Raw genomic sequence first — 23,215 nt, 5'->3', positions numbered from 1 at the left:
CCTTTTATTATGATATGGTGAATTTTACATTGCTTTCCTGAAGTTGGCCGCAAAGGTTATTCCTTCAACCATATGATGGGATTAAAGTTACTTCTTTTAACCATAACATGTTAGACAGAGACGTGTAAACCTTAACACATCTAGTTTTGAAATGTCGTTGCTAATAAGAAAATGTACGCACGCAACTAAATATATATTTACAATCCTTTATTTAGAAAATTTAAATTTATGCGAACAACCATAGAAATAGTATGTAGAAATCTACATATTGAAGCGGTGAGCTTTTCTGTCACACGGAACCTTGACTTTTAGGGTGGAGCTTAACCTCGCTTACCATTTTCTCCTTTTCCTTTTGATCTCTATAGATGAATTATGACATTATTATATGATAATTTTGAGTATTTTTTTCATGAAAGTGGCGTAGTTCATTATATTATTTTCTTTATTTGAATGCTGCACATCTCTTCTTTAGAAATTTGTGTTTCATATAAATGATTTAACAGAAAAATATTTGTACAATTAATACCGATAAGTTATCTGTATTTACTTTCAAAACGACGTCGTTTTGGAATTGAAAGATTAAAAAATTATAAAAACTATAATAACTCTGAAATAGATTAAAATTACAAAAATATCATGATTTCTGCCTCAAAACGACGTTGTATTAGACTTAGTGCAGAAAAAACGAACCCATGATTTAATTGGTTAGAATATGTCACATATCTCCCCCCTTTTTATAAATACAAGTTTCGATCTTTTTTTGAGCATTAATATTCTTGTCTCTTGTTTAATTTTATTAACCTTGTTTATATAAATTCTATTCATAATAACTCACAAAATAAATAAAATTTGATAAAGAAAAAGATTAAATATATTTCAAAGAACGGCTACATATTAAATTCTATGTACAGTATATATTAAATTTTGGCTATATACTATTTTTTTCCAATGAAGGGCATATATATAAAAACAAAATATAAGAATCATCTTGAAGAAATTCTTAAAAATAAATAAATTATGTATTACGGATAGAATATAGTTATAAAGGATATAATTTTTTTTTAATATTATAATTATACACTACATATAGGACATAATTATAAGGAATATAAAAATAATAAAATTATGAAATATCCATAATATTAGAATTTTTTTTTAAAGGATATCCTCCTGCAAGAGGTACCTTATATAAAATTGTAGAGTATAGACACAAGCTTACCAAAAAAATAAAAATAGAAATTGTATAGACACAGAGCTAATCTAATCTTAGAGAGGGAGAGAGGGAGAGAGAGGGAGAGAGAAACAGAGCTAATTCATGGCTGGTGCCACTAGTTTTGGAACTGCAAGGTGTCTAAGAAGAGTAGCTCACGCTTTTGCACTCTCTCATTCTTATATTCTCCCCACCAATTCCAACCTCTCTCTCCAAAGGACCCTTTGCTCTCTTCCTCTCTCCGTTTCTTCTTCAGGTCTCTACTTACTTTATCCATTTGATTTCTCCTTTTTCTTTTTCCCCCTTCTTCTGGTGCTAATGTTTGTCGATGTTGTTTGGCATACCCGTTATGTTCAATCATTTAAAAATGTAATCTTTTTGACTAAAGAAATTGTTCTTTGACCTGTGTCGAGAATGCAAATAATTGCCCGTTATTTTAATTTCAAGGTGCTTGAATTTAGAGTATGTCTTCAACTGAACATGGTAATAAATACAGCTTAATGGACAAAAGGGTTTCATAAATTACGATCAAGTTGAAAACTTGCTGTTTGTAATTTGGCAAGCAGTGTTCTTTCTGTGTTACTGATTGTGTAAAACTTTTTACTGCTCAAAGTCATAATTTTTACTACACCTGTAATAGCGGTGAAGGGACTTTGACTCTGAAAGACATATTATCAGCTTTAATGCTGAGGTTTTGTGTGTTATAAGGGAAACTTCAGTCTTAGAATAGAATCTCAATGGAGTGCTTGACTGGTCAATTAACCAAATGAACTAAAGCCATGATCAGTGTCCCCCATCTCACTGCCTGGAATGTAATACAGCTTGAGCAGTGATGTCTGTGTTGGGCCATCTGGGGGAGTACATAACTCTGGAGATAATAATTTTAATGGTCTTACCTGGGATGAGAGCTTATGGTTCGGATCTGACTAGACTATTATTGGAGAAAAAATGGTTGATGAATGGTGGTATGAGCAAGGGCCCCTACCCAGTGACATGCTGGAACATGTGTGGAGATGTGACTGGGTGAGTGATAATGAATGGTAACATGTATGATGTGGCTTTTGAAAGTATGGTTTGTAGCTGGCTAGCTCTAGGTGACGAGCAGGAACATGGTGGTTAAGAAGTGGCTGGGTCAAATGAATAGTTGCAACATGTTGGTAAGCTACGTGACTCATGGAAAAGTAGGCTTGGTGTGCTCATGGAAAGACCTTTTATCATTGAATACTCAAGAAAAAGGCTTTTGCACAAGGAGTATTGAGGACTCACCCTTAAGGAAGAGATTGTTGGGAATTCAATTGTGAGTGAAGGAGTCTCACATTAGATATGAATGAACAAGATGAGGACCTTAAAGTGAAAGGATCCACGAACCTAATGCTTTAAGGTTCTGGGTTGAAACTTATTGTTAGGCCACTGGTGTGGTTTCCTTTGTAAGTTCATTGAAGCATATCTCCATGGTGTTTTGGACTACCCCTGTTGGCCCATTTGTCTGGCTATATCCATACATAGCTATAAACCAACAAATTGAGGACTTCATGTTTTGCCCAAGTAGTTTTCTGAGCACTGGGAAAACTTGTAAAAGACTGTTCTAGTTTCATCTAGAGTCCTTATTAGTGCCGGTGATAATGCCGATGTCAGGGATACTTCAGTAATGGTTCTGATCAGGTAATTTTCATTTTAAATCTTGTATGTTCCCCTTCCTAGACTACCAAGCAATTAGGTATTATCCTTTGGTCATCTGATGGAAAGTTGCTTTCTGGGTGATGGAGAAGCAATATTCGTGACTTCTTTCACTTTTTAACTGCTTGTCTATTAAAGTATGTATTCTTGTAAGCTAAATATATTGTTTGCGCATCTCAATCATGATCCAGTTTTCACATTTTTAATGCTTTATGAAGCTTCAGGTGTAAACCAGACAGTACAAGCTTTAAAGGGAGAAGTTGATGTGTTACTCAAGGGAGTAGGTGAAAGAAGTCTCACTAAAGAAGTGAAGCATATTCTTGAGATGGTACTTTTTTTTTTTTTTTACCTGGTCCATTTACATGTCATTCTAGGTTTACCTTAAGCATGTGATGATGATCAACCTTGGAACTCCTTTTTTTTCTCCTCATGAAAGTTTCAAATGTTCATTTCCTGTAGCAGAAATGTTGAGGTCTGCGGGGCCTTTGGACCATTGTATGTCTTAAAATCTTACGCTATAAAACATTATTCAATCCCTAGCTTGGTTGTTGTAGGCTAGACGAGCATCATTAAGACGAGAGGTTCTCCATACAGATTTTCTAACCCCTCCATTGCTGAAGGAATCTATGCAAGTATTGGAAAAAGTAGCAGAAGTGAAAGCAATTGCTCAAGGAGGTTACCCACAGGTAAATGTCTGGATAAGCGCTTTCTATTCCCTTGATACAAGTTATCCGTGTTTGTATGTTAACATTATATATTCTCTAGGCTGAACGTTGTCGGATTTCTGTTGGACATCCAGAAGAATTGACAAGTGATCCAGATGTTATCTCAGCATTGAGGTAAATCTTATAATTTTTGTTACCAAAATTGTCAAGCTCACCACTTCCATTATTAATGTTCCTAGATGTCCTTCCTAATATTTACATTAAATTACTCTTTTCAGCATTACAGGTAATTTTCAGTTTGAACCTTGTTCTCATGGTGACTTCCTTGGCTCAATTCTTGGTACAGGAATTGCCAGGGAGAAACTTGGAGATATTATATTGCAGGTATTCCTTTTTTTTAATTGCAAGAAATTTCTGTTTAAAATTGTGTTCTGTGCACCGAAGGGTACTAATGGCAGAATTTTTTTTTTTTTTTTTGTGTGTGTGGATAATGGCAGAATTTTTAAGAGTATCATTACTTAACCATATTCATATGAGGTTTTATATCCGACTGAGGAAAAGTAGTATTTTTACAAGAAACAGCTAAGGCGGTTGTATGAACATTAGTAGCTTCTAACATGCCTTTCTGGTATGCATAGTTTTCCTTTATTTCTGACACATAATTCATATTACACGATTTTACAATTTGTTTGCATTTGAAAAGACTTTTATTATCTAATCCATCAATAATGAAGCTCTGTTGAAGAAAATATGATTTGAAGTTAAATGGAAATATAATATACCTCAGTGATAATACTAGTACATCAAACCTACAACTCGTTACATATTACACAAGAATTTGCCATCTAATGAGCTCTCTATTTGTTGATCCTATTCTAATTTCAATATTAATTAATGACTTCAGTTTGTTGTTTGATGAGTCAATATTTCTATTATCTTCTACTTAGATCAATACAGTGTATATAATGAAAAATATTCATACAATGGATCTGAACAAAGTCAAATCATTGTGGCATAGAGAGAAAAAGTTCATTTCTGTCTAGAAAGCAACATTAGGAAGAAAGCTGACCTCAGGTGGCAACTATGTTGATGATCCGTTGGTTAGCTGCAATTTAAGTTTATGGACATGACCGGGATTACATTTTCTTATTTGCATTTTTTGTGAGATTTATTTGACCATTTCAGTTGTATTTATCCAAATAAATAGTTTTTGTTCTGTTTATTTTGTTGCCTTTGCTAACCAGGGAGAACGGGGTGCTCAGATACTTCTTGTACCAGAACTTGTTGAATTTCTTATGTCATCATTGGATAAGGTAGCGTTATTTCTTTTCCTGCTTTTTGAAGTTTACCTTTCATAATAGGGAAATCATACTCTTTTGTTGTATGAGATTGATCTCTCATGTTACTCTCACTTCGAAAAATGCGTCTCTCTTTTTTCTTTTTTCTAAAAATTGGTGGGGCCCACTTTATTTGTCTCTTAACATGAGAGAACTTCTCTAGAGAAGTAATCCCCTTCATAATAAACATCTAATTATTAGCACAAAAGGAAATAGTTGTGTAATTGTAGTAATAAATATTTGATATTTATATCATTGATGTGGACATGAGTGTTGTTTCCAAAATCCTGGGGTACAAGTATTTTTAAAAATCTAGGATACCAGTATGGGGTACTATTCAAAATAAAATATAAACGACATATTTATATTCACATAAATAAATATTCCTAAAGCTTATTTATAACAATATATGTATATATCGATTCCAAAAACTACTAAACTAAAAAATTCAAACATTTCGGGGTGCTTCAGAGCCATTTTATCATGCTTTAGCATCTAATCTGATACATTTCAGGAACAAAAAAATGGGAAAGATATTAGATTGGTCTTAATTAGTAGCTAGGCCTAGGAGTATTTGGCACAAATACAGCTGAAATTTATCAGATGCAGGTGTGACACAATATGCAAGTATCTTTGCTTCTTTTGTGAACAGACCAGTTACATCTTGCCCTTTGGTTCTGAAAATTAGAATAAAAATAAATCCTAGAACTGGCTCTTGAAGTGAACTCTGCAGATAATCTTTTTATTAACAAATAATGCAATTAGTTACTTATGTTAAGGTGGTGTGGATAGTCTAATAATAGAATAATGTCTTCCCTTGTGTCAGAACTCAGAAGAATTCTTCATCATATAAAGGTCTGTTTGAAGCAAAGTGCTTCATAATATTACACCGCTTTTAAGCAGTTTCTGTATTGTATTATTGGATACTATTCATGTTCTAATTGCATTCTTCTTTTTCAGGTTCGTAATGTTCCGGTATCTTGCAGCAAGATACCATTAATTTCTATTGATTATGAACCACCAAGGTGCAGTATTGATCCTGGTCTCAAGTTCTCATAATATTTAAGTGTGTCAGTCAGACTTTACCAATATTGTTGGTTTGTTGTGCAGAACAAAATCATTCAAAGCTATAGAAGCATCACTAAGAGTTGATGCACTGGCTAGTGCTGGGTTTAAGATTTCGCGTTCAAAGCTAGTTGACATGATCAGGTTGATAAGTCCCAACTTATTTGTAAATTGTTGATTGCCTATAGTTTTTGTGCACTGGTCCATGAGATCTTGTTTTCTGAATCCTATTTGAATTCTGTTTATGCTTCGTGAGACAAAAACAATCGTCAGTTGTGAGCATTGTACAGATTATAGAAATATAAGAAAATGTATGCATAAATAAATTAAATGTCTCTGAATTTGATTAGCTTTAATCACATCAGCAATGGGGTGTGTCAAAATAACTAAATGAACTGAATTGAATTGTAAATTGATCCAAACCGAATCAAAAGAACTACATTTTTTTGAACTGGTTCAAGAACTGAACTATTTCTTTGAACCGGTTCAAGAACCAAACCGTTTTTTCAAAACGGTTTAAAAAACGGTTTAAGAACCAAATCATTTTATCAATTCAGTTCAATTTGGGCTAAAAACCGAACTGAATCATAACCATTTTTAGGAGTGTAAAAAAATCAAATGAATCAAACTGCATCATATTTTCCCGAACCTGTTTAAGAAGGAACAGTTTTTCCGGTCCGGTTCAAGAACTGAATCACTTTTCAGGTTCGGTTTGGTTAGGTTTAGAAAACCGTCAAACCGAACCATGTACACCCATAATTAGCATCTTGGGCAATATCTAAAAATGTATGCTTGTGCATAAAACTGCACAGACTTCTCTAGCTTTTTGGAATATGTTATACTGGTTTGAGCTTGCTTCATAATTATGTCACTTGATATAGAAGTGTTACTGCTTAAAACACCAACTGATATATTTTAATTATTTATACGATAACTGTGTTTATGCATATCATGCATGTAGCAATGGTGATGTGCGTATCAACTGGACACCAGTTACTACCAAAGGAACCACGCTCAAGAGTGGAGATATTGTATCAGTTAGTGGCATGGGAAGATTAAAGGTAAGGATCATCTGAAACTTTGAATATACTATTTAGCATTTTCAGTTATGTTTTTATATCATTTTGGTTGGTCCAGATTGGAGAAATAAACTCCACAAAGAAAGGAAAGTTTGCGGTGGAGCTCATTCGGTATTTGTAGTTGTTTTGTGCAAAAAAGCAACAAAGAAAAAGTGTAGACAGAACTTTCATCTTCTTTTGTTTTTATAAATGTTCATATCTTCCTATTTGATTATGTTATATTGTTACTGAAGTGATGTCTATTAATGTTATTTACAAACCACAGGTAAAAATAATCGGATGAAGGAAAATTTTATTTCATATCATTACAATCATGTTGTTCATTAATGGATAGAGATGGTGCTGAATTATATATTTTTCAAGTTATTCCATTTAGATTTTAAAAGTGGATTGGCTGATAGATAATGATGTTAATTTTTTTTATTTAATTTCTCGACTGTTTCTATTCATTTTTTTTTTCCGAATCTTGAGATATATAGTCCCACACATTGATTGTGTGGACAACTAATGTGGCCTTTATAAGGCCTTGGACACTCCCATCCTTTGAGCTAGCTTTTGGGGTGGTGTATCCCAAAGTTCTTTACATGGTATCAGAGCTTGAGTGACTACAAGGTCACAAGTTCAATCCTTACGGCCTCCCACTTTCAAGTGGAATTAAAATAAAAAAGCACAAAAAGGTAAACCAAAAATTGGGCCTGTGCAATTCCACGCTTCTAGCCCAAAGGGCTCTTGCGTGAGGGGGCGTGTTGAGATATATAGTCCCACATTGATTGTGTGGACAACTAATGTGGCCTTTATAAGGCATTGGACACTTCCACCCTTTGAGCTAGCTTTTGGGGTGGTGTATTCCAAGGTTTTTTACACCGAATAATTTGATAAAACATAATGATTGATAATTGTCTTCTTATATTATAATTTTCTTTAAAATATATTATAGCTACTGCACCTATAGCAAGTGGTGCGTAAAAATATATGGTTACCTGTGATCAATGTTGTTAAAACTGGACTAGAGAGTGAACTGATGAGATTTTCGGTTTAGGTTTAACTGGTTCAAACGTTTAAATTAAATAATTGAACCGGATGATATTACAACATTAATTCACATGTAATCATATAAAGGGTATTATTGTTATTATTATTTTTTGAAATATTAAGTAATAATTTCATAAGAGTTTTAACTGATTTTGACAGGTCCAAAGTGATGGATTTTATATTATTACATGTGAATTAATGTTGTAATTCTAAATGATGGATTTTAAGGCAAAGTGCCATCATGTATGTGAGAGAACAGAAGAGTCGACATACCCAATCACAATTTAACAATGACCAAAGAGGTATAGTTGAAATTTTAAAACCAAGCATGAATATTGAGCATTAATTAACGAGTTGACATAACGCATCAACTTGTATCGTGGATGCAAGTCTACCAAAATTGGAATAATCGTTTAGTGGCTAATTGTTCTGATCACGATATTATAAAACCTAGAATTACAAGTAATAAAGTTGTGTAGGGAAACTAGAGCACAAGAACGTGTTACTAGTTGCTTGATGATCAATTCACAAGATTATAAGTTTTGTGATATACATGAATGAAATAATATAAAATTTATTATAATATTATTCGTATTGTGCATTATTTCACATGCAATAAAATTACTATACCGGTCTATTTCTCTTCTTGTACCGTGGATAAGATTTTATAAACTGATTCAGTAGGTAACGATTATTTACATATTTGTGTTCTTCCTTTATATACTATTTGAGCAATCAAATAAAACAATTTTTTTCTGTGTTGTCTTTATTCTCAGCAAATCAAATGCACCAAAGTCATAAAGCAACCCAAAAAAAGAGTACATTGTAAAAACAAAAAAACCAACAAAGTTAACTACTTTGAAAATCAAATATTAACTTATTCAAAAGAATCATTTGATATATAATTCAAACTGCTTGAGCAAATGCTAACATTATAATAACTTTCAAGCATACCCACAAAACCCAATCCAGCATGGAGTCCCATGTTTGCACTTCTTGTCACACTTGCCACAGTTATGGACATTGTACAAAATGTTTGTACAAACTCCATTGCAACAACGCTCTCCTTGCTTGCACTTTTTCCCACACCAACCACAATGGTTCATGTCTCCAAGAACATTGACACATTTCTTCTTGCAACACTGAAGCAACTGAGTCCCCTTTTTTGCTGAAACCCCATTACAGATTTTGTAATCTGTGGGGTTGCAATGTGCCCCTTTCTTTATTGTAGTTGCCAAGAACCTGCTTCTTGATGTGAAATGAGACAAAGGGGTATCCAATTCATAGTACTCTTCATCACTATCATCATCATCACCATGTATGTTAGTTGTTGAGAAGGCCATTTGGCAGTGAAGGGATAAAGTGATGAGCAGAGAAAGAACAGTTGTTAGCTTGAAAAGCATTTTGGCCATTGTTTTGAAGGCAAGGACAAGAATGAATGTGAGCTTGCATTGGTGATTTATAAACTAAAGAGTTTGTGATAAAATATTGCATGTTGCTTTGAATATTCTTTTCTATTTAGTACTTTGTTCTTGATTCTCAATTGGGAGAGCATCTTTATTTTGCTTGAATAGTTCTCAAAAGTTTTTAAAGTGCTTCAATCTTGCAAAGTAAACCCTTAATGCTACCTCTTGCTAATTGAATATGACTAATGGAAATTGTAGAGCTGTCTTATGCATGCCATTTCTGTTCATATAAAAGTAGATCAGGCCACAATAAAGTTATAAAACAGATAGATATATTATTTGCTATGCATTTGTTAATTTCCCTTTTCACTTGAAGAGCTCTAGTTATTACCCAAACTAGCTAACAATGCTGAACACAACCATAATAACTATTAGAAAATGATCAATGGTAACATTGAACTTAAAAGAACCAAAAGAGAGAGAAGAAAGAATGTTATTTAATTTGGACAACTTGCCATCTAAAATTTGGATGAAATTTCAAGGACAACGCGTTTTAGAAAATTGGCTACCATGTAGCAGAATATGTTTGTCAACTCTCTCTCTCTCTCTCTCTCTTTGGGGGAGGTTTAACTAAAGATCTTTGTCAACTTTAAAAAAGAATTAAATAGGGATAATTGAAGTCAGCAAGTCCGTGAAAACAATGTTGTCCGTGACATAAATTTTTGAAATAATTAGGTAAGACAATTTCCATGGTATCTGAGTGGCTGTGTTATAGAACTAGGTTTGTACCCCTTGTTATATTGCTATCAAGGTGTTCTTAAAAGGCAATGATATAGATTAAGGTTTTTGAAGGAGACATCGCAAGTGGATTCTCAGGAATGACAAGACAGGGAATGTGGGGAACAACGACCATTTTGTCACGTTATTGGCAAAAATTTATCGGAATGTCACGCTTCCTAAAAAATTTGTCAAAATGTCACGTCATAAAAAACGCTTCAACACTTGGCGTTTGACGTTTGGACATGTGACAACGAGTTTGAGGCAATGTAAACACGTTGAACAATCCAGCATTTTTTAATCAGCGCGTACGTATTATTGGGCTGATAAAAGCAAATTGTCTTTATTGTTTATTATATTTTACAAAAAAGAAAACAAAAAACAAATCAACATTTATTGGACATTAATCGTCTTTATCATTTTTCCATGAATGGTCCGGAGCAATATCCAATTTTGCTCGAATATGAAATTATTAGGTGGGCCAAGGGGAGCAAGCATTAGATTCATGGGTCCTCACATTTATATAAACTTCACGTAATCCATTATCAACCAATGTGAGACTCATCACATTTGAATAACCCAACAGATTTCGTAGTTCAAGGTGTAATTGGATTCTATCTTGTTGGTCATTATCCATTCTGATCTTTGTGACGGCAGACAAAAACCATCCCCAAAACTGGGTTCGCGCCTAGCATTATAAACTTTGACAAGGTAAAAGTACTTTTTAGAACAAAACTCATTTGTGGTGACGCCTCAGTGACTTGAAAATTATACTAAACAAATCCTAATCCTTAAAGTTACATATTACCATTTACTAACTGCTGTTGTCTCTAGAATATTTAAGAGCATGGTATTTTGTTTAGAATTTGGACAAGTAGTAATCAAATTTGGGGCACCAATTAAGCACTTGTCACAAACATTAATCTGGATATTATTCTAACAATTTTATGAGTCCTTCTCTGAGGTTTGCTATTAACTCTGCACAATGACTAACTACCAAACTATTAGAAATAGTTATCATTTGTCAGATATCTACAGTGATGACAGCATAATAGTAATGAAAAATAACCTCTGCTTTTGATAAAGTGGATTGCATGTCACAGATCTAAATCACAATCTGCTAGATATAGATATAGTTCTTCCTAAGCCTTTTCATTTTATCAAGAGTCATAACTAACTCAGTCAAGATCTTGAAAGAAGCTTTCACACTGGTTATCATATGAGACAATGTTATAAATGCACTTAAAATTTGTTGACCAAGAGTTTGTGCATTCTTTCTCAATCTATTTTATATTGTATAACTTAACTAGTTAGCCCAGCCCATAGCACAGAATAAGGAAATGTGCTGTTTATTTGGCTACTATGTATTTTTTTTTTCGTGGAGTATGATGATAAACGAGCTATATTCTAAAAAAGTGTTACCAAAATATACTTAACACTTCTAGATGTTGCATATTTTGGACATATGTAATTTTGCCAAAACATTGAATTTTTTGAAAGATTGTTGGGAATTTTATCTTTACCCAATAGGACTTTTCAAGCATAATTTCTCAAAGTCAACAAGTTTAAGCTATATGCTGCCATGTGATAGAAGACACGCCCAATTCAGATTTAAGAAAAAGAAAAAAAAGAAAAAAAAAGAAAAAGTGTTATATCTAGAGAAGACCAAAGTGGTAATTGAAATTCTAAAAACGAAGGTTTTATAGAAAAATAGAATTGAGAGAAAATTATTCACACTTTATTTCACGTTTTTTTTTTGGAAACACTTTATTTTACGTTGAACCAGTACAAGATATACCTATGATGCAAATGAGTAATGCAAATTTTAAAAGCTAAAACAATCTCCAAAGATAAAGGATATACAAATGTTTGATAACGCCATTAAAAAACAAAACAATTTGATGCCAAATAAACACTTTTATAATAGTACTCTTAAAACCAAATTGTGATTGACAACGAATATCAACTCAAAATCGAAATTACTAATCAAGTTGGAAAAAATTCCCACCACTTTTGATCTATGTACTTGGTCGGAGCATTCATCTGACCATTTTCTCCAAATGCCAAACTTTCTCTTCCATCCAAAACATAAATATCTTAAATCTATTTTCTTGTATTTGTGCATTATTTTTACCCCTCTACACAATTTTTGGATCCATCACTAATTACAATCCTGTGTCCCCAACTTTACGTTCAGACCCTTGTAACATCACATTAATACTTTTTAGGTAGATTCACAAACAATATAACATAATTCAAGAGGTTGGCCTAACAATAAAAAATTATAAAATGTGAAAGATAGCTGTGCAAGAAGTATCTAACTGGTACAAGGGTTTTACATCATTTAAATACAAGGCACTCCAATTAAAACCATGTCAATGTTATATGAGAGGCCGACTGAAGTATAGAATAACTAAGCAAGTAATATAAATCGTGTATATACTATAGTGCATATCCACGAACTGTACGTACTTCAACAAATCAATAAAAATTATAAAATCAACAAAAAAAATTAAGGGCATAATTGATGAGCTTGTTTTTATTGGCCACCCTTTAAACGACCTAGATCATACCATCCACTCTCTTAATATGGTTTATGCTTTACTTTCTAATTCACTGCTTCAATGGTTAACACGAGAATCTCCTACATCTGTTGATGAGTTGTTTGATAGCTATTGACTTTGAGTTCTATCTTCAATGTGAAGGTCGTTTTAAATTTTTATCATAATCAAATTGTATATACTATTAACACATGATTGAATTGATAATACATCAATTGTGAGCAAAAACTAAAATCATTAATATAATAAGTGTTAGGCGGGTCGAAGAAGAAGTCCGTGGCGGCCTGACGGGGGACACCACCAATGAGTTAAGCTAGCACCAACCATAGCAAGCAGGTCCGACACAATGTCTCCACCCAAAATTTTAAGGCATTGGGTTCATGAGCCATTCACTTATAACACTTGACTTAGTTTATTTCCAACCAATGTGAGACTCATCACGTTTGAGTAACTGTTAGCACCAAATTATATATATTAATATTATATTATTTTATGTTATTTAAATACCTTTGGGCTGTTTAATTAATGTTGTTGCAGGTAAATTAGGCCCAAATGAGTTAAGTAAAGGCCCAAGTAAAAAGTGAAGGTAAAAAGTAAAAAGAGTAGAATTTGGCTTGTTTCCTTACATGTTTTACTTTCATTTTTAATTTCAGCTGAGAAGAAAAGAATGCAAAGTGCACGTGGATATGGATCAGCTTGAAAAGGGAAGGAACATATTCAGAACCGTTGGATAAAAGAAGAATGGACGGCTAGTGATGAGAAGTTTTTAGATTTAGTTTTTAGTTAACTTTTGTGTGGGTTAAAATGGATATAGATCAGATTTTTAGTATTAGGTTTTTACGTTTTTCAATTTCCTTTGTACTTTCTCTGATACAGATCCATTTTGTAAGAAACTTTCTTGCTTCACTATTCAAGATCCAGAAACTTTAAGCATTGACAAGCTGAAGAATCAAGATCGAAGAAGGAGGTGCATGCAAGAGGAGATTCAAGATCCTGCTCTAGTTTAGGATCGGTACACTGTTGAACATTTACTTGATTTTCTCTTTTAATGAATGTTTCTGTTTTCTTTAATCTGTGATTTTCGTTATCTGAATATGGATTTTCGTTATCTCTGTTAAAAATGATTGGATGAATTTTTGATGTTCTTTGTTACTGTTTCGTTTATTTTATTCGTTTGATTCTTTTACTTTTCAACTCAAGAAATCCGTGGAAATGGAACTTGAGTTTTTCAACAAAAAGAAATTGGGAAATGGATTTTTGTTAAGTGTTAAATGAACCCTTTTGGATTAGGGACAATCAAAGGTCATTTCTGATAAATTTTTGTAAAGATTCAAGAAGCTTTGGAAAAGTTCTTCTTGAACCTTAATGTTGATTCTGGAAAGTTTCAACTAAACTTGCTGTAGCCACTCAGAAACTGAGATAAACTCGTTGTAGCACTGTACGAATTTGCAGTTTGCAAATATTTTTGTCATCCATGATTTTGAGATATATCCAGAAGCCTTTTAATATTGATAATCATTTCTTTACTTTTTAGTTCAACTAGTATATTATCCGTGCGATGCACGGGAAAAAAAGATCAAAATTTTTGTCGTCCGCAGTGGTTGGTTAATCGCACTGCAAACTTTATATTTACAAAAAACTGTGTTGTTATTTTGTTCTATATTTCAGGTGAAAAAATTTACTGACACAGAGCTTTGCAAATATCAACCACAAACAAAAATCTGTTATTCAGAAGGATAATTAATTTTGCATACAACTACATCCTAATACACCATAATACGTTATAATACACCATGTTAACATGAGAAAGGGATATATAAAAAAAAATGCGTACAAATCATTGCTAACTATAACATTCATCAACAAAATCAAGGTAACAATAACACCAAGCAAATATGGATTTAAAATATCAGCTTTTACCTATAATATGAAAACGCTATTCATTCAGTGTCATTTCTTAGCAATCATTGGAGGGATGAGTTCAACACTTATTAAATATGTCATTTCTTGTGTGATTTTCGTTCCTTGTGCCTACGATACAGAAGACAAAAACTCATTAAATAAGTAACACTAATATGTTAGCACCCAAAAGTCATAGTATCAGCAAAAAAAAAAGATTGGATTAAATATTTTTAGGGACAAAAAAAATGTTGTCTGAACGGGATTTGAATGCAACTTAATCAAATAAGCATGTATAAGTCATATTTTTTGCTTACATTGCAACAAATGCATATGAACAAAATAAAAGCAACTACACTAATCTTTGAGATAAACTTTCATTTATTGCAATCACATTTAAAAAATAATAATAAATAATTATTATTTGCAAGAATTTGTGTCGTTAGTATCTGGAATTTTACAAGTTTGTATTTACAAAAATAAAAATCAGATTTAGGAATTTAATTATAAAAGAAGAAGGATGAAATTTTAATTTAATTATAAAATGTGTTTGTGGGTCGGCCCTCCGGGTTGAGTCCAGTTTGCCACATCTAACTACCAGCATGTAAAATGTTTTTATATTTATCCACAAAATTTTTTTTTTATAGTTGCGTCTAGGTTTTTATATTTTATCCGAGAGATGAACTTTCATTTACTACAATCAGATTTATAAAATAATAATAAATAATTATTTTTTTTGCAAGAATTTGTGTCGTTAGTCTTTGAAATTTCACAAATCTATATTTACAAAAATTGAATTCAGATTTAGTAATTTAATTATAAAAGAAGAAGGATAAAATTTTAGTTGAATTATAAAAATATATTAGCAGGCCAGCCCTCCGGGCCGAGCCCAGTTTTCCACCTCTAACTGTCAGCATTTTATATAAATAATTTTTTTTTGCAAGGATTAGTGTCGTTAGTCTTTGAAATTTCACAAATTTGTATTTACAAAAATTGAAATCAGATTTAGTAATTTAATTATAAAAGAAGAAAGATAAAATTTCAGTTGAATTATAAAAATATATTAGCAGGTCGGCCCTCCGGGCTGAGCCCAATTTTTCACCTCTAACTGTCAGCATTTATATAAATAATTTTTTTTTGCAAGGATTAGTGTCGTTAGTCTTTGGAATTTCACAAATTTGTATTTACAAAAATTGAAATCAGATTTAGTAATTTAATTATAAAAGAAGAAAAGTAAAATTTCAATTGAATTATAAAAATATATTGGCGGGCCGACCCTCCAGGCCGAGCCCAGTTTTTCACCTCTAACTGTCAACATTTTATATAAATAATTAATTTTTGCAAGTATTTGTGTTAATTACACTCTTGCAATAAAAAAATGAAAGTTTAATTTCTTTCTTATGTACTAAATTAAAATTTTCATTTTTATAGTTCTTAAGTTTTAATAATTTTTTTTTACAGAATGACAGACGTCATTTTTTATTTAAATTTAAAATTTAAAACTTTGTATATTAATTATACATATTTTTTACGAATCGCGGAGAAAAAAAATCGGTTTGTTTGTCCCGTAAACGAATTAATAAGAAAATCGGTTTGTTCGTATGACATAAACGTGTAACTTTTAAGGTAGGAACAAAAAAAAGAATATAATAATTTAAACACAGTAAATTCCATGGTTGACAGCAAAATTCCCATTAAAAAAATATAAATGTCATGTTGACAGCAATATAATGGATTTAGTTGATTCAATTTAATTTTTAAATTTATTTATAAAATCAGTTCAATTCTTAAAATTAGTTGAGAAAAATGTGTTTCCATTCCATTCGATTCAATTTGATTTGGTTCGATTATTTTACACGTCTTAATAACAACGTAGAATGTGAGGTTTATGTTGTGGAGTCAATCACCCCCTAACAATGGGTGGGAAAAAATAGAAGGAAACACAAGCTTTTAAAATAAAGTTTCATTATTTTATTTTAGATAAAAAAATGTTATCACTGTTATCAAAAAAAAAAAAAAAAAAGGTTATCACTATAGTAAAATTAAAAAGTATCTTCTATGTACCGAAAAAAATATCTTCTACTATATTTTCTTTTTCGATAATAGATTTGCCTTCAGCTAATATTCTTTTCCCACCATCCATATTTAAATTCAAAATTTTAAACCATTTCAAATTTCGAATTTTAGATCAGACGGCCAATTACAACATAAAAAGCAATTAAAACACCTGATTATCCAATTAAAACAATGAAAGAACAATAAGCAGCACATGACAAATTACCTGTTAAGTCTTCCATTCGAGTTATATTGTCTACATTAATAAAACGCCTAGAATTCTTCTTTTCAGCCAGTATGCTTTTTCGCCTCATTCTAGCATTTTTGGTATCTATCAAAAAATATGAGGACGCCACTTTTTTGAACCAAATGAATTACGAAGCAAACGATAAAATTAAATACTTACGGAGTTATTTTTTTATCAAACCAAATGAATTTAATTGACACAACTTTTGTTTTATCAAAAAGAGAAAGTAATGTTACCGTTAATAATATTACGAAGCTGTTGTCTGTTACAACTCAACTGATTGTGTACATTGCCTACTTCGTAAAGTCTACATGTTATAAAAAGCAACAATCAGAAACAACATCGAATGGAACTAAAAGGGATTTGAAATCAACCATTAGAACGCAACACAAAAAGAACTCAGAGCGAAATAAAAAATACCTGCTGACCTGGGTGTCAGTGAACGGAGATAGATTCTCTACAAAAGAGAACAAATACACAACCAATAAACGTGTGTTCTATACACTGATATGAACTCATACACGTTGAAGAAAAAAATTTAATAACATTTACATACGAAGAATTAAATCATATTATTTTTTTAGGGTTTAAACTACAAATACTTTTCTACAATTTAACAGTGAACGTAATGTTACCGTTAGTAATATTACGGAGCTGTTGTCTATTGCAGCTCAACTGATTGTGTACATTGCTTACTTCAGAAAGTCTACATGTTATAAAAAGCAACAATCAGAAATAACATCTAATGGAACTAAAAAGGATTTGAAATCAACCATTACAAAACAACACAAAAAGAACTCAAAGCGAAATAAAAAATACCTGCTGGCCTAGGTGTCAGTGAACGGAGATAGATTCTTTACAATATGACAAACAAAAGCAACTTATCAGAGTCTGCATACGAAAATTTATATATTTTTTGTAAACTACAGCTACATGTAATAGGGATATGTTATGACTGAAAATAAAAAAAAACAAAAGCAGGTTATGTTCATAGTGAAAGGAGTAAAAAAGAAGCGCAACTTATGTTCATAGTAAGCATTGTAAAAAGAAATGAACAACAAAGAAACTTCTGTAACAGAAAATAAACATACGAACCATGAACAGGTCGAAGGATAGCTTTTCACACTTACCAGTAAAGGGAGACAACACACGACAGCCTGAGGTCGAAGAATCACTCAGAATATTTTTTAAACGGTCCGTCCTTCTTCTCTTATTTTGGGGAGTTTGGAAATCTGATTGATGTTTATTCATGACAGCGCCCAACTTGCTTGGAAGAACTTTTGATTAAGAGAAAAGAGAAGATAAATTAAGAACTTTTTAAAATCTCCTTTATATGTATATAGATGTGCTTCAACGGAAAAACGAAGAGAAAAGAGAGATACTCCCAAAAATACCAAATAAATAGAAAAGAAAAGTCCGCGAGATAAAAAAAACTCAGTGTGCGAAAATGACAGTGCCGTATTCGAATTGCAGGGTGAAATTAAGACACATAGGACAAACGTCATTAAGATAGAAGTCATTTAAAATTTAAAATTGATGGTCAGAATATGTGCGCTTTCACTTTATAATTTTGGGTAATAAAAATTTAAAATTTAAACAATTACTTATTCGTAAAATTATAAATTTTAATTACTTATTCGGTAATTTAATGAAATATATGTTTTGCTTTTTGAGGGAGTAGAAGTCATTTCATCAATGCGTCAGCAATTTCTGGTCATGAAAGACAAATGTCATTATCTGTTTCAACGTTTAAAACAAAATAACTATATAATAAAAAAATGTAGGCGTTTCGAGCTTCAGATGCTTCCTGGTTCTTGCGCGTAAAGATTAAAATTTGATTTTTAAAAGAAATTTTTTCCCACCATCCATATTTAAATTTAAAATTTTAAACCATTTCAAATTTCAAATTTTAAATTTCAGATCAGACGACCAATTCCAACATAAAAAACAATTAAAACACCTGATTATCCAATTAAAATTTCGAATTTCAAAATAATATTTATTTATTAATTATTCATTTATGTTTGCCACCACAAATGATCATTTAATTATTCGATTTAAATTTTAAAATTCAATTTTTAAAAAGAAATTCTTTTCCCGCCATCCATATTTAAATTCAAAATTTCAAACCATTTCAAGTTTTGAATTTCAGATCAGACGACCAATTCCAACATAAAAAGCAATTAAAACACCTGATTATCCAATTAAAATTTCGAATTTCAAAACAATATTTATTAATTAATTATTATTTTATGTCTGCCACCACGATGGTCATTTATTTATTCGATTTACAAATTAAAATTGGATTTTTAAAAGAAATTCTTTTCCCACCATCCATATTTAAATTCAAAATTTTAAACCATTTCAAATTTTGAATTTTAGATCAGATGACCAATTCCAACATAAAAAGCAATTAAAACAGCTGATTTCTTTTTGAATACCAATGTGATGGGCAGTGGGACATTCAATGCCTTGTCTGCCACCACAAATGGTCATTAAATTATTCGATTTAAAAAATTAAAATTCGATTTTTAAAAGAATTTTTTTCCCACCATCCATATTTAAATTCAAATTTTTTAACCATTTCAAATTTCGAATTTTAGATCAGATGACGCATTCCAACATAAAAAGCAATTAAATCAGCTGATTTCTTTTTGGATACCAATGTGATGGGCAATGAGACATTCAATGTCTTGTCTGCCACCACAAATGGTCATTTAATTATTCGATTTAAAGATTAAAATTCGATTTTTAAAAGAATTTATTTTCCCACCATCCATATATAAATTAAAATTTTAAACCATTTCAAATTTTGAATTTCAGATCAGACGACCAATTCCAACATAAAAAAGCAATTAAAACACTTGATTATCCAATTAAAATTTCGAATTTCAAAATCATATTTATTAATTAATTATTCTTTTATATCTGCCACCACAAACGGTCATTTAATTATTCAATTTAAAAATTAAAATTTTATTTTTAAAAGAAATTCTTTTCCCACCATCCATATTTAAATTCAAAATTTTAAACCATTTCAAATTTCGAATTTCAGATCAAACGACCAATTCCAACATAAAAAGCAATTAAAACACCTGATTATCTAATTTATTTTGTCAGTCAGCTCTCTTGATTCTTGATTGTTATGATATTTGAATCAAATATATAACAAAGATAATGTCTTTGTTATATCATTATTGTGTGTATATTATTTAAAAAATAACCATAACAAAATTGTGAATTGAATGACAATCAGGTCTTCAACAATTGTGAAATTTGTTTTTGTTTCTATTGATCTCCATGAATAGAGATCGTGAATGCATGTCCGTGAAAAAAGTTTTCTTTTTATTGAATTTAAAATTTCGAATTTCAGATTGTGCAAAATAAATACATAATTTCGAAATTTAATTGATAAACCATTTAAAATTTCGAATTTCAGATGAGATGACCAATTCCAACATAAAAAGCAATTAAAACAGCTGTTTTCTTTTTGGATACCAATGTGATGGGCAGTGAGACATTAAATGCCTTGACTGCCACCACAAATGTTCATTAAATTATTCGATTTAAAGATTAAAATTCGATTTTTAAAAGATATTCTTTTCCCACCATCCATATTTAAAATAAAAATTTTAAACCATTTCAAATTTGGAATTTCAGATCAGACAACCAATTCCAACATAAAAAGCAATTAAAACACCTGATTATCCAATTAAAATTTCGAATTCCAAAACCATATTTATTAATTAATTATTCTTTTATGTCTGCCACCACAAATGGTCATTTAATTATTCGATTTAAAAATTAAAATTTAATTTTTAAAAGAAATCCTTTTCCAACCATCCATATTTAAATTCAAAATTTTAAACCATTTCAAATTTCAAATTTCAGATCAGACGACCAATTCCAACATAAAAAGCAATTAAAACACTTGATTATGCAATTAAAATTTTGAATTTCAAAATCATATTTTTTAATTAATTATTCTTTTATATCTGCCACCACAAACAGTCATTTAATTATTCAATTTAAAAATTAAAATTCGATTTTTAAAAGAAATTCTTTTCCCACCATCCATATTTAAATTCAAAATTTTAAACCATTTCAAATTTCGAATTTCAGATCAAACGACCAATTCCAACATAAAAACAATTAAAACACCTGATTATCTAATTTATTTTGTCTGTCAGCTCTCTTCATTCTTGATTGTTATGATATTTGAATCAAATATATAACAAAGATAATGTCTTTGTTATATCATTATTGTGTATATATTATTTAAAAAATAACCATAACGAAATTGTGAATTGAATGACAATCAGGTCTTCAACAATTGTGAAATTTGTTTTTGTTTCTATTGATCTTCATGAATAGAGATCGTGAATGCTTGTCCGTGAAAAGAGTTTTCTTTTTATTGAATTTAAAATTTCGAATTTCAGATTGTGCAAAATAAATACATAATTTTGAAATTTAATTGATAAACCATTTAAAATTTTGAAATTCAGATGAGATGACCAATTCCAACATAAAAAGCAATTAAAACAGCTGTTTTCTTTTTGGATACCAATGTGATGGGCAGTGGGACATTAAATGCCTTGACTGCCACCACAAATGGTCATTAAATTATTCGATTTAAAGATTAAAATTCGATTTTTAAAAGATATTCTTTTCCCACCATCCATATTTAAATTAAAATTTTTAAACCATTTCAAATTTCGAATTTCAGATCAGACAACCAATTCCAACGTAAAAAGCAATTAAAACACCTGATTATCCAATTAAAATTTCGAATTCCAAAACCATATTTATTAATTATTATTCTTTTATGTCTGCCACCACAAATGGTCATTTAATTATTCTATTTAAAAATTAAAATTTGATTTTTAAAAGAAATTCTTTTCCAACCATCCATATTTAAATTCAAAATTTTAAACCATTTCAAATTTCGAATTTCAGATCAGACGACCAATTCCAACATAAAAAGCAATAAAAACACTTGATTATGCAATTAAAATTTTGAATTTCAAAATCATATTTTTTAATTAATTATTCTTTTATATCTGCCACCACAAACGGTCATTTAATTATTCAATTTAAAAATTAAAATTCGATTTTTAAAAGAAATTCTTTTCCCACCATCCATATTTAAATTAAAAATTTTAAACCATTTCAAATTTCGAATTTCAGATCAGACAACCAATTCCAACCTAAAAAGCAATTAAAACACCTGATTATCCAATTAAAATTTCGATTTCCAAAACCATATTTATTAATTAATTATTCTTTTATGTCTGCCACCACAAATGTCATTTAATTATTCTATTTAAAAATTAAAATTTGATTTTTAAAAGAAATTCTTTTCCAACCATCCATATTTAAATTCAAAATTTTAAACCATTTCAAATTTCGAATTTCAGATCAGACGACCAATTCCATCATAAAAAGCAATTAAAACACTTGGTTATCCAATTAAAATTTTGAATTTCAAAATCATATTTTTTAATTAATTATTCTTTTATATCTGCCACCACAAATGGTCATTTAATTATTCAATTTAAAAATTAAAATTCGATTTTTAAAAGAAATTCTTGTCCCACCATCCATATTTAAATTCAAAATTTTAAACCATTTCAAATTTCGAATTTCAGATCATACGACCAATTCCGACATAAAAACAATTAAAACACCTGATTATCTAATTTATTTTGTCTGTCAGCTCTCTTCATTCTTGATTGTTATGATATTTGAATCAAATATATAACAAAGATAATGTCTTTGTTATATCATTATTGTGTATATATTATTTAAAAAATAACCATAACGAAATTGTGAATTGAATGACAATCAGGTCTTCAACAATTGTGAAATTTGTTTTTGTTTCTATTGATCTCCATGAATAGAGATCGTGAATGCATATCCGTGAAAAGAGTTTTCTTTTTATTGAATTTAAAATTTCGAATTTCAGATTGTGCAAAATAAATACATAATTTCGAAATTTAATTGATAAACCATTTAAAATATTTGAAATTCAGATGAGATGACCAATTCCAACATAAAAAGCAATTAAAATAGCTGTTTTCTTTTTGGATACCAATGTGATGGGCAGTGGGACATTAAATGCCTTGACTGCCACCACAAATGGTCATTAAATTATTCGATTTAAAGATTATAATTCAATTTTTAAAAGACATTCTTTTCCCACCAT

At 30.5% G+C, this 23,215-nt stretch overlaps 2 protein-coding genes across 3 annotated transcripts; one reads left to right on the top strand and one right to left on the bottom strand.

The window, feature by feature from the left end:
* Positions 1-1,237: 1,237 nt before the first annotated feature.
* Positions 1,238-7,315, top strand: LOC133284122 (uncharacterized). 2 transcript variants are annotated; one of them, XM_061481107.1, is made up of 10 exons: positions 1,238-1,466; positions 3,112-3,215; positions 3,442-3,573; positions 3,653-3,726; positions 3,831-3,936; positions 4,797-4,865; positions 5,850-5,914; positions 6,000-6,098; positions 6,916-7,015; positions 7,092-7,315. In XM_061481107.1, exons 1-10 carry the CDS (start codon positions 1,316-1,318, stop codon positions 7,152-7,154), a joined length of 963 nt encoding a protein of 320 aa, XP_061337091.1. In that variant the 5' UTR covers positions 1,238-1,315; the 3' UTR covers positions 7,155-7,315. The 2 variants fall into 2 exon arrangements, with proteins under 2 accessions (XP_061337091.1, XP_061337090.1); XM_061481106.1 differs by having other exon boundaries at positions 3,106-3,215.
* A 1,694-nt stretch (positions 7,316-9,009) lies between these two features.
* LOC133284120 (protein GRIM REAPER-like) lies at positions 9,010-9,477 on the bottom strand. The gene has a single exon (XM_061481104.1). The coding sequence runs from the start codon at positions 9,475-9,477 to the stop codon at positions 9,010-9,012; it is 468 nt and encodes a 155-aa protein (XP_061337088.1).
* Positions 9,478-23,215: the final 13,738 nt, after the last annotated feature.

This window comes from Gastrolobium bilobum, unplaced genomic scaffold (genome assembly GCF_033153095.1).
Source record: "Gastrolobium bilobum isolate Gb01-03AN ecotype WA unplaced genomic scaffold, APGP_CSIRO_Gbil_v1 utg217935, whole genome shotgun sequence".
NCBI classification, from domain to species: Eukaryota; Viridiplantae; Streptophyta; class Magnoliopsida; order Fabales; family Fabaceae; genus Gastrolobium; species Gastrolobium bilobum.
This window is presented reverse-complemented; position numbering and strand designations above follow the sequence as displayed.